Here is a 17,673-nt window from a genome sequence, read left to right on the forward strand (position 1 = left end):
GCCTATTTAATAGTAAACGCAATGACTTTTCAAAAGGAGGCATGAAAATGTTTCTATTATTGGACGATTCCAATGACTAACCTCAATGGTATGGACAGTATAAAGCAAGGAAGGATTTCCTCACTCCTACGTGACTCTAGTGAATGAAACTGAACTCAGTATACCAGCTTCATCCACGTCTTTACCTTTCCTCCAGACAGGAGAACGTTACCTATGATTACACATCAACTTACTAAATCTTAAACCCAGTTTAAAGGCCAGAGGAGGTCTAAGAAGCAACAACACACTTCGAAAATTCTTGTGGGTCTTCCCGAGCAGGTGGCACAGGATGGGTGATGGATACTACGAGGCTGAAAATCCATCCAGGCTACATATAAGTGATTGTCCTATACAGAATCCTCCTTCAGTCTCTGAAGAGACCAGAGTCTAACTCTTACGACCCAGAGTCCTGACTGCCAGCATTTGCCATGGCAAGGTGTCCACTCACTGAGGATACAGAATATGGATACGTAAGTATTTGTACTAAAAGGATACGTAAATGTGTGTGTGTTCATGTGTATAAGGGAGCGGGGCAGGGGGGAAACATGCAAATTTTAATAAAAATGTAACACAGAGATGAAGCAGGGATTAATAAAACTTGATTTAGTTTTATTATGTCTATTTCCTTCATATTTTAAATTGCCACTGATGTGGATCACGTGCCTGACTCACACTATTTTACTTTGTTTTTGTCACTGAACTGAATGCAAAATTAAGAATAAACAGTGAAAGAAAACAAGCACACTTTAGTAACCTTAAGCAGAGTTCAATATTTTCCCTATCTTACCACCATCCCTTTCTTTCCTCTAAGAGAAAGTTATCATAATCTCTCAAACAAATGATGGTTGGAATATAACCTTTTCAGCAATGAAAAATTAATTTCCAAATTCTTACCATCATGAATTTCGTAAGCCAAACTAGTGATCTTCTGGGTAATTATCATCATTGGGCTATGACAAAACAGAAAATAAAAATTTTATAAGAAGAAATTTAAAATAACACTTATGATATATGAAAGAGTTTTTATTCTGCTTATGACTACAAAACCCTGAAACTTTTTAATAAAAACAAGACCCCAAGGAATTTCAAAGAGAGAACTCCGGGGCTGCTATGTTTGGGGAAGCAACGGAAGACAGGGGATCTGGGCTTTCTCCCTTGCTTTAAGAAAAGGCTCATCCTCTCAAGGAAACCCGTGTGAGCAGAGATGCAGCCCCACCTCCTCACTTCCTGCCTGTAACCTGAGGCCAGAGCTGAGGACCACACAGCCACCAGATGGGACCCCATCACCCCACGCTCACTCAGTACTTTTCAATACTCTGTGCTGCCTTTTGCCTCAGGGTTGAATTTAAAGATGGAAAGGAAGTCGCCTGGGAAAAGGGGAATAGGTAGAAAATTAAAGGAGTTTGGGTAAGAAATGTGGAGCAAAACAGAAAGAGGGAAATGGGCAAAAAGAGAAAGGACGACATCTATGTCCCTATTCCAGGAACCAGGCAAGGCGGGGGAGCAGCTGTTAAAACGCCCTGGAGCAGCACCGAGCGCACACAAACCAGGTTACGCTCCACAGAAAGAGGACTTTAAATGTGTGTCACAAGTGAGAAAATGGCAACCGTTCTCCCATATTTCATAATCTCTAATTGAATGGATAACTTGTGAAGAAAAAAAAATCCACATAAGAAAACCCACCAGGCTACATTTTTAGCCTTTACGTTAGCTTACAGACATTAGTATTAAAGAACAATTAACCCTAAGTTACTTGTTTATATTTTTGGAATCTCAATAAAACCAGGAGGAAATCATGGAAGGCCCATCGCAGCCGGGGAGCGGCAGGGGGGCTCAGACCCACCACGAAGACCCTGAGCTTCCCCCCCACCGCCACCCCTCCCCATGCCCACTGCTCAGAGCACAGACTGCCACCTTCACCAAAACAACCAGCATCTTTTTTTAATTTTTTTGCGGTACGCGGGCCTCTCACTGCTGTGGCCTCTCCCGTTGTGGAGCACAGGCTCCGGATGCGCAGGCTCAGCGGCCATGGCTCACGGGCCCAGCCGCTCCGCGGCATGTGGGATCTTCCCGGACCGAGGCACGAACCCGCGTCCCCTGCATCAGCAGGCAGACTCTCAACCACTGCGCCACCAGGGAAGCCCCGACCAGCATCTTTAAACATGTAAAGAAAGGAGGTGATGTCTCACCGCGTCAGCAACGCCATCAAGGGTTTGTTTTAATCGGTCTGACCACTGGCATGAGATGCACAGACCTGGGCCCCCCGAGAACTTACAGCTCACTGTCTTCACATAACAGGCAAGATCTCATAACAAACCTGTCAGGTGACGATCCCTCTTAAACTCAAGGCACTAACGGAGAGGATTCCTCTTGAGTTCCCTTAAAGGTCAGTTCCTACATATACATCACTCACTCTCAGGAAATTATCCCTCGGCTAACCTATCCCCCAGGCTGCTTGCTTTCAACACCCAGTTGCCATATTTTTAATTTTGCAAGATATTTTACATGCCTTTGAGGATTATAAAATACCCTGTAACTCCCATTTCCCTGGGGGAAAAGAATCATTCTCCTCACCAGCCTAATTCTCTTCATAGTTTAGTTTAAAAATGGATGAGAAAATACTCTTCGGTTCTAAATTTTAATTCTCGCATCACCTTAAAACATCATAAAAACACCTGATAAAATAATTATTAAATTTATACTATCGACTCAGTGACGTACTAAATTGCTAGGTCCATATACATCAGATGTTCCCCAAAGGCAAATATGTGCTTCTCGAGTGCGTGCCCTTACTGTGCCTCCTGGCAGCCCCATGCAACTTCTACTCTATCAGGTGTGCAGGACGCAGGCTCTCAGGCAAGTGAGCTGGGTCGGGGGACAGAGTGGTTCCAAGGAGCATGCTCCCTAACAGAGGCGGGAAGAAGGCGGGGCGCAGACCCACGTGCTCCAGACTCTCCCCGGATGCTGCTTCCTCCTGGAGCTGCTTTGCAAGGAGATCCCCGTCCCCTGCTTCAGGTCTCAGCTTAACAGTCACTTCGTACAAGAGGCCCGTGCGCAGCTCTTCCCCAGCAGCCACCTGTGCCCAAATGCGACACACACCCTTCACTTCATCTCAGCATCTTGTTTATTTCCTTCAAAGGATTTTTCACATTCACGGGTGTTTCATTTATCCAGTGATGGCTGTGTTTTAAAATGTCTTCTCTCTTTAGAAGGTCCCTGCTATAAGGAGCTAACAGTCTTTTCCACCACGGACCCTCCAGTGCCGGGCCCAGTGCCTGGCATAGGATGTGTGCTGAATAAATATTTCTAAAATACCACATAAACTGAATCTTCTGAGTGTCAAGATCCAGCACTCCTTCCGTAGGTTGATTATATTCCCTCCCTCCTGTCCACTCTCCTCTGTGCTTGAAAACAGGGACCAGACTGTTCTGTGATTATTGGTTTATTCTCCTGTCACCACAAGACCCATGGACTGCTTCACGGCAGGAACGCTGCCCTGTTCACCCCCGTGCCCTCGGCACCCACCCGGGCTCCAAGTTCTGACCGGCTTGTAAAACTGTCTCACACCCTTTTCTGTTTCCTTAGCTGATGATCGTTATCCTTGAGCATTTCCTTTGGTTTTAAAGGGGTGGCCATTCCACAGCCTCTGGTCCAACCTGTCACAGGCAGGGGTCAGGGGGTGGGTAACGTGACAGTACAATGACAGAAGACAAAACCATTACAGAGTGACTAAGAAGGAGCACTTTATGAATGAAAGCAAACAAGCACCAGGGGGAAGCTCGGCTCGCGGGGAACAGCCTAAAGCAGAGGGGAAGGCAGGCCGGTGGGTCCCACACGGGCAGGAGCCTGGCCGGGAGACAGAGCGGAGTGACGGAGGGAGGGGTGGCGGGCGTGCACAGAGGACGCTCCTAAGTGGAGACGCTCCCAGGGCTGACAAGGAGATGAACTGCAGTGGTTTTCTGAGCAGTGCACTTTGCTCACAAATACCTGAATGGCGACAATTCGAGTGACTCGAGCAATTTTCACTTACACCTTTATTGACATTTTAACTACCTGTTTGCCTCCAATATCTAATCGCTTCCCAGGTCCTTGGAAGTCTGAGATAACGCGCGCTGTGAGTCAGACTCTCCTGTTTCCCTGGGGTGGAGGCTGCGAGGTGGAGTGGGGAGGGCAGGCAGTTGGCTTCCGGGCCTCCATGGAGCGAGGTCCGGGCCTGGATGGAGCCGCCTGCACGTCCTGTACCACGACATCGCTAGATTTAGGTGGAACGACACATACTTTCTCCCCCGGCACTCTACTAGGAACGTGGAAAAATGTGCCATCGAGCTCTTCAAAATAAATACCTCAATGGATGAAAGAGCTTCAGGTAATATAAAATAAGATGTAAAGAACTAAAAAACTCTAGACTTCTTATAATTTTTTTAAAAGGGTACAAATTAACTTTGCTTTTTAACTAAAACATTTACATGCATTTTGTTTTCCTCTACAAAGAAGGAGAATAATGGGATTAACTTCTATCACACAGTGAAACTCAAACTGTAGTTAAACATTATCAGAGAATGAATACTAAAGAAGAACAACCACTTTCTGGATTGTTCCATTATCTCTAGGAGACTGCTGAACTCTATCAACGAGGCTACAAAGCAACTACGAGCACCTACTAGGTAAAGGTCAGTTTGTCACCAGGGTACAAGCAACCTAACAACAGAACCAAACTTAACTTCTCCACTCTCAGGCATGTCTAATACACAGGTGTTCTCTCCTCCCAAACAGCAAAACCCACTGAAACCAACAAACCCCACGGACCTAACACCAAAGGAATGTGCATGAGAGAGGATGGAAAAGGCTTCTGAGCCACATCCACCCCCTTTACTCCCTCATTCGGAAAACAAGTATCTAATGAGCACCTACAAGGCACCAGGTGCTGGAGACACAGCGGTGAATGAGACAGCGTTCTCGTTCTCGTACTGGGGAGGGATGGATAACAGATGAACTTACAGGGAAATATACGGTGCGCCAGCTGTTGTTCTGCTCATCAGGGTGGGGGAGAGGGAGTGCCAGGATGCAGGTGAGGACTGGCCTCACCCGGGGGTGACGGTTCACAGAGAACTTGAGTCAGGGAGCAAGCCCTGGTGAGGCAAGTTCACCAGCCCCCAGATGGGTGTGACTGGCCTGCTGGAAGGCTGGTAAGGACGCTGATGTGACTGGAGGGGGCAAGTAAGGACAGGAACAGACCGTGAAGACAGACGGGGGGCAGGGGCCAGATCTAGGAGGCTTCTGCAGGGCGCTGTGAGGACACAGGCTGTGACCCAAGACACACTGGGAACTGTGGAGGGTGACAGGAGAGCACTAACTTGGTTCTAAGTGGGTATATTCCAGCTCTGGGTGGGAAGGACTTTGGGGTGCTGGGATGGGGCTGAGAGACAGGCGAGAATGGCAGCCCAGATCAGGGTGACAGCACAGGGCTTGTGAAGTGGGTTCCAGCCACCTTCTGATGGTAAAGACAGTGAGATTTGATGAAGATTTGACGATGGGTCAGATACAGGGTTTGAGACCTGAAGCCACCAAGGTTTTTGACCGCAGCAAGAAACAGAAGGGTGGGGCTGGCCGCGAAGGAGTGCAGGAGGAAGAGGGAAGGGAAATTGGGAATTCTGTGTTAGGCAAGTTCAGTGTGAGATGCTGATTGGACCACCGGGCGGAGACGTGGGGGACACACAGGTGGACCCACGAGTCAGAAAACAGCTCACGTCCCGACTCCAGTACTTAATCCATTGTGGAGACGGGGGAGCTATTTAACTGCCCCCCCAAAATTATTATCTATAAAATGGGGATAATAAAGCCACTGTGTGGATTCAATAAAACAGCAATAGGACAAATACCATGAACGGTATCTGAGGCACAGCAGATGTCTGATAAAACCTTCGTTCAATAAATAGCGGAACTGCGACTCAGCAGAAGGCGCTGGAGGGCTGCAATACTTAACTGTCAAGTGCTCTCTCTGAAGGAGCTTTCTCACTCAATTAGGAGCTAAACCGGTACATGAAGAGCTGCATTAAAAAGTGTTAAGTGCTAAATGAGATATCTGAAGAAATGTGCAGAGAAATGAGAGATAACTTCAGACTAAGCAAACTGAGGGGGAAACACCTCGAACAGGAGTCACTTCATCTGGGCCTTTAAGAGCAGGGAGGTCTGGATATGCAGGTAGGGTTGGGAAGGGTGTTCCCGGCGGAAAGCATCTGATGGGCAGTAAAGCGTGAGGACATGAAAGTGGCTGCAGCATCAGACGAGACAGGCTGAGAGGTGAGGCTGAGCACACGCAGTGGGGGCTTTGAAGGCCAGTGATCAACTTTTTAGAGTCTTAAGAGAACACTGCAGATTTCTGACAAATACCGTGATACCACACTGCTCTGTGAACAAACATAAACTCGGGGAAAAGGCTCAGGTAGGGCGGGGAACAGACATACCAAACCATAGAACAGACCCGTGCCTGTTTACTCCTGGTAACCTGAACTACATCCGTGGCAGCTGGGCGGAATGCTTCCCCTAACCAAATGTAGGTCAAGGTGTCGGGAGACGCTCCCACAGGATGAAACAGGATAAATGGAACACTGCGGTTTACGGGCTGAATAATTTACAGCAACCCTATTTACAACACAGGTGCAGGGCACAGCAGAGCGGAGGATGGTGAGAGCAGCAGGAACCTTCCAGGACCCGGCTCAGTGAGTACAGAGGGGCGGAATGGAGCTTTTAGACCGAATGGTCTCTCCCTTCTTCTGTTTGACACGACTGCCACCTGCAAAAGTGCTTAGCACCCAGTGAAACGTATAGCGCATGCTCAATAAATCTTAGCTGAATGAACACACAGGGGCAGCTGGTAATAAGACACTTACTGAGCATCTGATACTATCTGGTTAGCTCTAAAATATATTCTTGATTTCAATGGAAAACATGTCACGTATATCTTTTTTTTGGTGGATGCTTAACCAACCCTTAAGCTCCACAAAAATCGACATATTCCAGTCAGAACTCATTATCTTCCTGCCCCCAAAATATCTTTTTCTGCTTCCATCTACAAGGATGCAAGTATTTATGTTTCTTTTTCTGTCTCAATACCATTTACTGAATATAGAGAGGAGCTTTCCTCATTGACCTATAATCCCAGCATTTTCATTCTGTACATTTATTTCCCAGATACACGGGTCTGTTTCTCTATGCTGGCTTCTTGGATTTGGCTATTCCTATGTCAGTCCTACAATATTTAAATGGTAGCTGCTTTACAAGCAGTGTATGTTTTTATATTGAATTTGTAACTCTCAAACACTTCTAGAGAAACTTTTCAATGTGTCTAATTTCCCTCAAAACCTCAACTTAAATTGCATAACATTTACAGATTAACTAGAGAAAAAGGACCATCTTTACAATACTGACTGTTACTCTCTGAATAAACAAGATGTTTCTCCAGTCAGTCTTCTTTTATATCCTATAGTAAAGTTTCATAGTTTTCTATACAGAGGTCCCCGCATTTCTTTTTACATGTATTCTTAAATATTTCATAGTTTTTACTGCTTTTGAAACTAGGATCCTTTTTCCATTGTATTTTCTAACTGGTTATTGCTGATATAAAGGAAAGCCATTTCATTGTTTTATACTTCTCTTGTATCTATTTTCTGAGGCCAACGTGAAAGCTAACAACCTAGCTTTTCAACCTTTCTGCAAAAAGAAGCTTCTATTAAGAGGTGAGTCCCTTTAATCTAATCAACATTTTAAATGTATATTGAACCTATTTCTCTCTCTCTCATTGCACACACATACACACGTGTGCCACACACACACAAAATCAGTGTTCCACACCTCTGCAAGTAACACAGCCCTGTACAAAACAGTTCCCATGCTATTTCTCAGCAAGAGCTTGGCTTCCCTTTTCTAACTTCAGGGCAACGGGACAGCTTAGCACAAAGAATGGTTCCCTTTATTCAGTTCCACCTTCTTCAGACAGCCAGCATTTTGGATGGCTACCATATCTATCCTTATTAGGATCAAGTCAGGATCTTTTCTGCTCATGTGTTGTCACACACTCAAGGCTTCTAAATGCTTCTTTTCTCTTCTGTGCCCATTAAAAAAAAAAAAGAGAGGGGCTTCCCTGGTGGCGCAGTGGTTGAGAGTCCGCCTGCCGATGCAGGGGACACGGGTTCGTGCCCCGGTCCGGGAAGATCCCACATGCCGCGGAGCGGCTGGGCCCGTGAGCCATGGCCGCTGAGCCTGTGCATCTGGAGCCTGTGCTCCGCAATGGGAGAGGCCACAACAGTGAGAGGCCCGCGTACCACAAAAAAAAAAAAAAAAAAAGAGAGAGTCCTTTAACTTAGTTCAGCCTCGATGGTCTCCTTGAGCTGATGTGTCTCTGTCTAATCTTTGTCAGTTCACTGATAATGGTCATATGTTTTCTCCTAATGGATAAAAATCACACATTAAACTGGGAGTTTTATATCAGGTTGTCCACCTTTAAAACGCTATGTTATTTCTCTTTGACATATTTCAATATTTTAAATTATACTTAAACATTTAAATGAATATTTTAATTTCACTAAAATACTTAAAGCCATGTCACACGCATTTTGTTCTTAACGTAAACTATCCTCTAAATTGTGGGGTCACGGAACTAGCCTTTTCCAACAGAATGAGAGAAAGCATGGCATGTTCTCTCTTTGCTCAACTCACTGCTGGACACGCCCCCGCCATCGACTTAATCAAGAGGATTCCAGAGACCCTGAAGGAGGCAGGGCCACAAGAAAGCAGGAGCCTGGTTCCCTGAATGACTGTGCAGAGCAGAGGGCCCCTCCTCACTGGACTGGACTGTGAGTGGAAAATAAACCTTCATTATGTAAAGCCACCAAAATGATGTCATTGTTTTGACAGGTTAGCCTACCCCTAGCTAGAGAGTGACATGAGTTTAGAACAGCAGATAAAGTAAATAAAAAAGGTAAGGACTAAGATTGAAACGAAGGAGGGGTTACAAGGATCCAGCAAATACTGGGTCTCACGAATTTGTACTTGCACCAATCCATACTAATAAACTCAAGTCAGCTACATTAAATTACTTATTAAATCTGGCAGTTTAAAAATATAAGCAGCTAGTTCCTACGTTCGTTATACTAGGATGACAACACGTGACCTGGGTTACCTCTTCAAGTTCACCAAGATTTTCATGGTGGCCCAATACATTTATTGATTCTGCTCAATAGCTCTTTTCTTCAAGAATTCCTATTATTTATAAGCTAGATCGCCAGCATCTATTCACTTCTTCTGAATGGCAGGTGTATTTCTCAATTCTATTCAATATATTGCTAATTTGACTAACTAGTGTTTTAGTGTATTTAATCAATGTTGTTTTGTCTTGGTTTTGTTTGTTCTTTTGGATGCAGTCTCCTTTCATCTAAGCCTGTTTTAAAAATCTGTTTAATAAAAGTAAAATCCACTTTGATCTCATTAAGGAGAAAAAGATATTTCATCTTCTGAAATTCTCTTGTTTTACAACAGTGATTTTTCTCTAAGCTTATACAACTTGGGGCCTTTTCTATTGTTGAACAATTTTTTTCATAGATGTCATGATTTGTTTTATTTTTTCCACTTACTTATCCTTAAGTTGGATTTACTGGTCATTTTTTATCCTGTCCAGATGACTCAAGACTGACTTAAAAGCAGGTCTTCTGTGTCTTGTTCAACAGAGAGAGCTGTCAGGCTTGACATAAAGACTATAGAGTTTTATCTTCAACTTCCCCACCTGGTACCTAGGTGTTAGCAGGTGTCCCTTTATAAAGATGGTGAGCAAGTTCTTTCGTAAGGACTTGGACTGCATTTATCTCATCATAGACATTCCATCAGTTTTGTTACAGGGGAAAGACCTCTCCAGTACCAAGGAGGGACTCAATCTCCTTTGAAGGAATAAAAGCCAGAAGTTATTTCTACCACTCAGTAGAATACTGAATATAAAAGAATGTAAAACATTCCATAGAAGTGAAATGCATAGAAGTAAAATACATGCTCAAGTGCTCTCCCTTGGAAATTCAGAATGACAAACCTAGTCCGAGGACCTCCAGTCCGAAGAAAGTCCCACAGTGTGCTAAGAAGCAAGAACAAGCAATCAGATGTTCCACAGAAGCTGGTGGAACGATTGTATAAAAGGGACTCCAGAGAAAGGAAGAAGGAAGGAAAGGAGGGAGGGAAGGGTGGGGAGGAGGGAAGGTAGCAAGGATGCAGGCTCAAAGGGGCTGGTTTTCATTAGTGACAAGTGATTGCAGAAATTCCTAACAGAATTAGAAAATGCTTTCAATATCAGAATGCTGTACAACAAATTTAATTGCCATGTATTTAGAAATTTTGTATAAGTCAATTTTAAAAACCAGGTTATTTTTGTGACTTATGTAGCACTATAAAAGACCACTTTACAAGAAGAAAAATGCTAAATTCATAAAAGAATTTTCAACTAACAGAGCTTTTCATTTGAACTACTAAATGCAACTATATTTTGTCCTTTAACCAACATGTTAGAATAGATAAACAGGCTTACCCTGAAAAATCCGCAGAATATTGTCCATAATCAAAGATATAGACTCTAGTAATTTGGCATACTGTGAGGTAACCCAAAGCAAACACAAAACAATATCTGGAAAACAAAAATAAGCTAGATTAGTGAAATAAAAAGATTCATTTTGTTAAAGAATACATTTTAAACTAATTTATTAACTATATGATATGGTTCAAAAAATTAAACATTACTAGATCTACTCCACAAATAGCTTTCTTCAATAAGGTTTAAAAATCTTTACTAGTGTCTGCTTCAGTTTACTTGAACTTTGTACCATCTTCAATGGTAAGTGCATTTAGTTCCTACCTTTATTCATTTTCTCCTTCTGAAAAAACTCCATACACCAAATTATGTATCTGAAAGTCATGCTCACAGCATGAAACTGAATATGTTGAGTATTGATATCTGTTCTATTTATTCCTCCTTCTTTCTAGAAAACAAAATCTAGTATGAAAATATTTGGCTGAAATATACATTAAACAAGTTCTTAATAGGATTTTTAAAACTTGTCCTCAATTGTCTAAAATCATAAACACTTAGTGTGGGTCAAGTGGTCTTTAGTCACATTTTAAAACATGAACGTTTAGTAATTTTCAGTCTTAAGATGTATGGGAGAGAGTTACAATAAATAAACACACAGTATGGGAAAAAGAATTTACATATCAATGGAACAGAAATCCACAGACTCTAGAATCCATAACATTGCATAAAATGAAGGCTGCAATGCAAATTAGCAGGAATGTATTGATTATCACCTAATTCGTTAACAATGTGGCTGGGGGAAGGGAGTTGTATCTTCATCTAAACAATTCTAGATGGATTAAAGAATTATGAATACAACACAAAACCAAAACACAAAGGGGCTGTGGATAAATATTCAAACATTCTCAAATTGGCGAAGGACTTTCTAAACATATATAATGAAGAAATCAATGGAAAAAGACCAACGTATTTGGCTAAATTGAAACCTTAAACTTCTCAGGTAGGCAATTCAGGAGGTATTATGAAAAGGTCCTTTCAAACTTTATACCAGTAGGTAATTCTGATCTACTTGGATTATTCCTGAGCAAACAAAAAGGGAGGAAAGCTTCCTAATTCAAATGATTTACAGAGTTAATATATTCCTGATAGCTATATCTGATAAAATGGCACACGTGCATACCCATACACAAAACGCTGAGAAATCAAACCTAACATAACTTCTAATATCATGTGGCAGACTGCATTTTCCAAAGAGGGCCCCACTTCACATGCTCTTCTACAACCTGCCCCTCGGTCCCCTCTTCAGGAGGAGGAGTCTCTTTCTCTACCCGCTTTGAATCTCCGTTGGCCCTCTAACGGCACTGACCAGTAGACTACAGTAGAAGTAACACTTTGCTAGTTCAGGTGCAGCCCATAATTAGCCTGGCAGTTTCTCCTTCCTGCCTTTTGCAAGTTGTTTGTCAGGAAAAAAGTATGACTGTCCCAAGACCAACACATGTACAGGTTCTGGAGGAAGGGAGTGTCGGAGAGTGAGGTGCCAGGGAGCACTAAGTCTCTAGACATGTTACGTGAAGAAGCTGATGTCAGGTGACAAAGAGGGCTCGATTCAGTTGAACCTTTCCTGAATTCCTGACTCACAGAACAATAAGCACTTTATTTTAAGCCACTGCATTTTGATGTAGTGACATAATCAGAACAGAAATTGGTAAGTGAAAACAGGGTGCTACCATAGGAAAAACCTAACACACACTGGCTGTAGGACAGGGAGCAGGTGGCAACAGGAAAGGTCTCGAGGAGATTGCTACCAAAGACCTAAAGAGCAGGAGGGAAATTAGAACTGGAAGCAGAGAAAAGGCACCCCAGGTTATACTGGGGAACACTGCTGCCTGCTGTAACATGGAATATACAAAAAATACCCAATAAAAGTGCTGAAAGGTTTCTCTTAGATGCATACAACAAGGTACGGGTAGAGAGAGATGAACTAAAAAAGAAAATGTGCAGGGTTTGAGCAGAATTTAGGAAAAGTAGAAAGGGCTCAGGATAGTCTTTCTTGTCAGCAAAATATTCTTAAAGTAATCAGAGTAAAGATGAAGTCAGGGGTGCTCTTGATGACACCTCAGAAAGATTTAAGGACACAACTTTATGGAACCTCTTAGATTTAAAAAAAGAGTTTCTAAGAATCTTAAGGGTATATACCTCTTAGACTCTCTACAAGGCAAGAACATTTTTAGGAACCTTAAGGATGTTGTCCCACAGCACTTTCAGACCAAATTAAAAAGGGGACTATCAAAAAGAGATCTGTGGGTGCAGCTTTTGTCTAATGCAGGGGGTTATAATTAGATACACAGGAAGCCCACATCATTTTTAAGGGAGTTACATGAGATTGGACTGAAAGGGAGAGACAGCTCAAAATGAAAACAGACCTTTGGGTGCCCAACTATCTACTGTTGGGTCGTAGGCTAAGAACACTATTCAACTGCAAAATCTGGCTATTTCTTATGAAAAAGGAAGGAGAGCTCAGGGTGTGGAGTCAAGAGTTTAGGGGTGAAGCCAAGAGCCATAGAGAACCACTTGTAGGGACTAGGTCTGGGCCCTAATCAAGGAAGTGATAACAGGTGTCTGTCTGGAGGTCACAATTGTTACGGACTGGGGATTGCTAAGTGACCTGCATTCCCCTCCTATTTGAACAGAAAGGTCTACTACAGCTATCCTATCACTGTTCACCACTGTATACTGGGTCCACCAGGGGCCTCTTTAGTCCATGGGCCGTGGCCTCTGGGCCTGCACATCCAGAGCCTGTGCTCCATGGCAGGAGGGGCCGCGGGGGTGGGAGTCCCACGTGCCACAAAAAGAAAAAAAAGAAAAAAAAATTCAGTACTTTGTTGGCCCTGAAACACTAGTAACTCATGGGGGAAAGCATATGAAAGTTTTTGAAGTGGGAAAGAAGAGGTATATGGGTTAGTGTAAAATAACTTACTTTTAGACTTATTTTGAAAATTCAAATAACATTAGAGTCCACTCCCCTCAAATCTCTAAATTTAGCATCATAATCCCAAGCAAAATCCCAACAATACTTTTAGTGGAACCTGATTAGTTGACTTGCAAGGTCTTCTGGAAAACTAAACAAACATACGATGAGGAGGACTTGCCCTCTCCTACCAGATAAAAGAAAATGTCACAGTGATTTATAACGCAGTATTGATGCAGAAACAGGCCAAAAGATTAACCTTACAGAGAAGAAAGTTCAAAAAAAGACTCACTGTACAACTGAAAGTTTTGGTAATTATAAAGCTGGCATATGAAATTAGTGGGAAAAAGATGAATGAGGCAAATGAAGTGTAAAAATTTAGCTCTCCTTTCAGAAATAAAAATAGTTTTCGAGTTCACACTACACACACATACAAAAATCCAGTCAGACTGTGAAAAAAAATAAGACAGTAAAAAGTCTAGAATAAAACACAAAAGAATATCCTCAAATTTCTGGAACTGGAGAAACCTTCAAAAGCATGACAAAAATCATAAATGCCACAAAGACAAAATGTGACAATATTTATTGTATAGAGATTATTGGAAATTTCTGTATGAGAGATGACAGAAAATTAAATAAGTAACAGAAATTATCTACTACACGTAGGTTAATATCCCTAATGATGAAATTCTACAAGTCAACAAAGAAAGAAATTAAGAATTCAAGTGAAAAAATGGATGAGAATGTGAATGAGCAACTTATAGAATAAAAAAATTATAACGGCCAGTCCATTTAGAAAAATAAATTAGATTCATGATAAAGAATGACCAGGAAATAATAATAATAATCCAGAAATGCTTATTAGAATTATAATATTTATCCAATATAAAAAGTTTAAAAGTAGATAATACTTTAAGACTGGCAAAAGTTTAAAAGTAGGGGCTTCCCTGGCAGTTTAGTGGTTAAGCCTCCGTGCTTCCACGCAGGGAGCACGGGTTTGATCCCTGGCTGGGGAACTAAGATCCCACATGCCATGCACAGAGCAGCCAAAAAAAAAAAAAAGACTAGTAAGACTGGCAAAAGTTTAAAAGTAGATAATATCCAGTTTGGGAGGGAAAAACAGGCATTCGCAAACATAGCTGGTAGGGATGAAATTTTAAACATCTTTTTTTGGTAGTGATTTTGCAGCATACCTCAGAATTTGTACATACTCTTTGAACCGCCAATTTCACTGCAAGAAGTCTATCCTAAAAAATAAAAATACTTATATATATGCACAAGGATACATACAAAGATATTCACTAAAGCACTGTATTTAATGATAAAAATGGGAAACCAACTAAATGTCTCCAATGATATTAGCTATAATAAATGTAAATAATAAAATAAATAGAAAGCCACATTATAGCATTCAGTAACAGTGAATAAAGAGACATTTGTATGTACACACAATGAAAGTCAGAGTCAAGTGGAAAAAGTAAGCTAAAAAACAGTGTGCTTAAAATGCAATCCCATTTTAGGTTCTCTATATATGTACACATATGTATGTGTATATCTAAACATATACAGATACATCATGGAAAAAGCTCTAGAACAGAACTGTAGCAGACACTCTAGGCTGACTCACTCCATGTGCATTTCCATCTCTGTTCACCCTTGCTTTCCTTACCTATAGAGGCCAAAGGCTAAATATTCCATTTCCCAGCCTCTCTTGCCATTAGAGGTGGCAAGAGACACAGTTCTACCTATGAGGTGTATGCAGGCGTCTGCTGAGGCTCCTGGGAAGGTACACGTCTGTGTGGCCCATGGTGGTGGCCGTCTGCAGGAGTGTTCCAGATCTGGCTCATACCAGCTTATGAAAGCTGCTAATTTTTCAAGAGTTTTTGTAAAGTGGTTGTTAAACACAGCCATTACTAAAAACTAAATGATATAAACATAAGATTAAAGAAATTATCTTTCAAAGGTATTAAATGTTCAAACTCATCACTTCTCAATTACTTCCTGACTTTTGCTATTTTCTGTGCTCTTGAGGTGATTTACATCTCCTGTATCTGTGCGGTAGAAATAGTATGTAATTGTGAGCTACTGAGCATTTCTTCCCGATTCCACATTCAGGGGCATCAAGTTAGTAGCTTTAAATCCACCATGGTGGAAGTATTTACACATCTTGAAAACTGGCAAACACTATAGAATGTTTAAAGCAGGGATCATCACACTGAAGCCTGTAGGACAAATCTCGCCCCTTCCTTGTTGTTACATAAATGAAATTTATTTGACCACACCTATGCCCGTTTACATACATATTGGCTATGCCTGCTTTTGCCTTAGAAGAGCTAAGCTGAATAGTTGCACCAGCAACTGCATGGCCCTCAAAGCCTAAAATATTTACGATCTGGCCCTTTACGGAAGAAGTTTGCTGAGCTGAATTAGAAGTAATGAAGAGAATGCCAATAATGCATGTTAAACTTTTAAAAGTATGTCATAACCTGTAGCCACTACATTGTGAATAGCCAAAAAAAAAAAAAAAAAGAGGAAATCTTATTCTTCCAGTATTTAAAAACTGTTATTCAATTCAGCAAAGAAGTTGCTCTTACCCACATTATGGACAAGAAGAGTGAAGTGCCAACATATATCTTTATCGTTTCACTTTCAATTTACTCATTAATGTAAACAAAAATATCAACCAACATTCAAAATGGAACCACATTTGTTTGCCCATGATGTGAGGAACTTCTTTACTGAACTGGAAAAAGATCTGTAGTCTAATGCTGTCAAATCATGGTTGAATTGCAACCATAGATTAGCTATGAGTTTGTCAAAAGTCAATGAAAGCATTCTGTGAGAATCAAAGAAAAAGAGGGGATACACGCAGCTGGTGTGGTGTGAATTCCTTCTGCCCAGACTATGGATCTGACTGCTGCTGCAGCAACCATCTTGCACCCATGAAGTAGCGATCTAACAGGCGAAGGACAGCACCGCAGAACAAGAAACCTGCTCCTTTGATAAACACTGCTGAGCAGCTACGCTGGCTCTGAATAACCTAAGTCCAGAAAAAAATCTCAGGTGGTGGTTTTTTTCTGCAGCTGAAATGTATTCCTAACTGATACCAAAGCACACCAAACTTTTGTTGTTATCTTTTATTTTGAGATAGGCTGCAGGAAAGGGTGATGGGGAAAGCCCCTGATTTTTCAAGTTCACACAACAGCAGAGGAAAGCAGACATATAAGTCAATACATACGTGCACGATATTCTTATAAGTGCTATGGTCACTACATGGGTTTCACTGAATGTCTTCAAACAGAAAAATATGCATGCAAATAAAATCCAGACAGACGTGATCTAGATTTAAATAGCGGCCCCATCACTTTTTACTCTTCCTATCTGTGTGATCTTAAGAAAGCTTCTTTACTTCTGAACCATAGTTCTCTTCCTTATAAAAGGCAGACACACAGGGAGGGAGCCTGACTCTGCTAACTGAATCACTGTGGTCTCGTCCTCCTCGCAACTGACCAGTTTACATGTGGGCATAAAACTTAAGCACGGTCAATGAAACATGACACAGAGCTTTTGGAAAGGCTTTCTCCTTGAAGTAGGACACTTGCTACTGTCATGTTGATAAGCCCAGCTTATAAAAGGAGCTAGCCTACAGACAATATGCTGACATAGCAAAGCAGAAAAGCTATATAGAGCAAAAAATAGAACTTTTTGATGCCCTCATTAAAACTGAGTTGCTGAGTTAACCAACAAGAACTGCCTTGCCTCAGGACTTCTTGCTTCAGGAGGTAAATCTTCCTGAACTGTTATACCATTATACCTCTATGAGCTGGGATTTCTGCTCTTTGCAGTTTTTCAAAGCATCCTGATATTATCATCACTCATAACAAAATTAAGTCAACAAGATTTGAAGAGCTCCAGAAAGAACCTTTTATTATTCATTAAAATATAAATGTTGAATTACTGCCCCATTTTAAAAAGAGAAACCACATCTAAAATACCCATTCTCTAGATATTAGATACAAATTGGAAATTGTTCAGGGAAAAACAAAGTGCTCAGGGACTATGGAAACTAATGGGCTAGCAATGATGTGAACTGGGAAAGAAT

The 17,673-nt window shown here is 41.7% G+C and overlaps 1 protein-coding gene across 1 annotated transcript in view; it reads right to left on the reverse strand.

The window, feature by feature from the left end:
* Positions 1-17,673, reverse strand: part of MBOAT2 (membrane bound O-acyltransferase domain containing 2) — a 107,426-nt gene that overhangs the window by 20,313 nt on the left and 69,440 nt on the right. Inside the window, exons 4-5 of the mRNA XM_060117416.1 lie at positions 10,604-10,699; positions 934-989 (exon numbers count right to left, since the gene is read on the reverse strand). Coding sequence (XP_059973399.1) covers positions 934-989; positions 10,604-10,699 — 152 coding nt within the window. The remainder of the gene's footprint in view (positions 1-933; positions 990-10,603; positions 10,700-17,673) is intronic.

This window comes from Mesoplodon densirostris, chromosome 14 (genome assembly GCF_025265405.1).
Source record: "Mesoplodon densirostris isolate mMesDen1 chromosome 14, mMesDen1 primary haplotype, whole genome shotgun sequence".
NCBI lineage: Eukaryota > Metazoa > Chordata > Mammalia > Artiodactyla > Ziphiidae > Mesoplodon > Mesoplodon densirostris.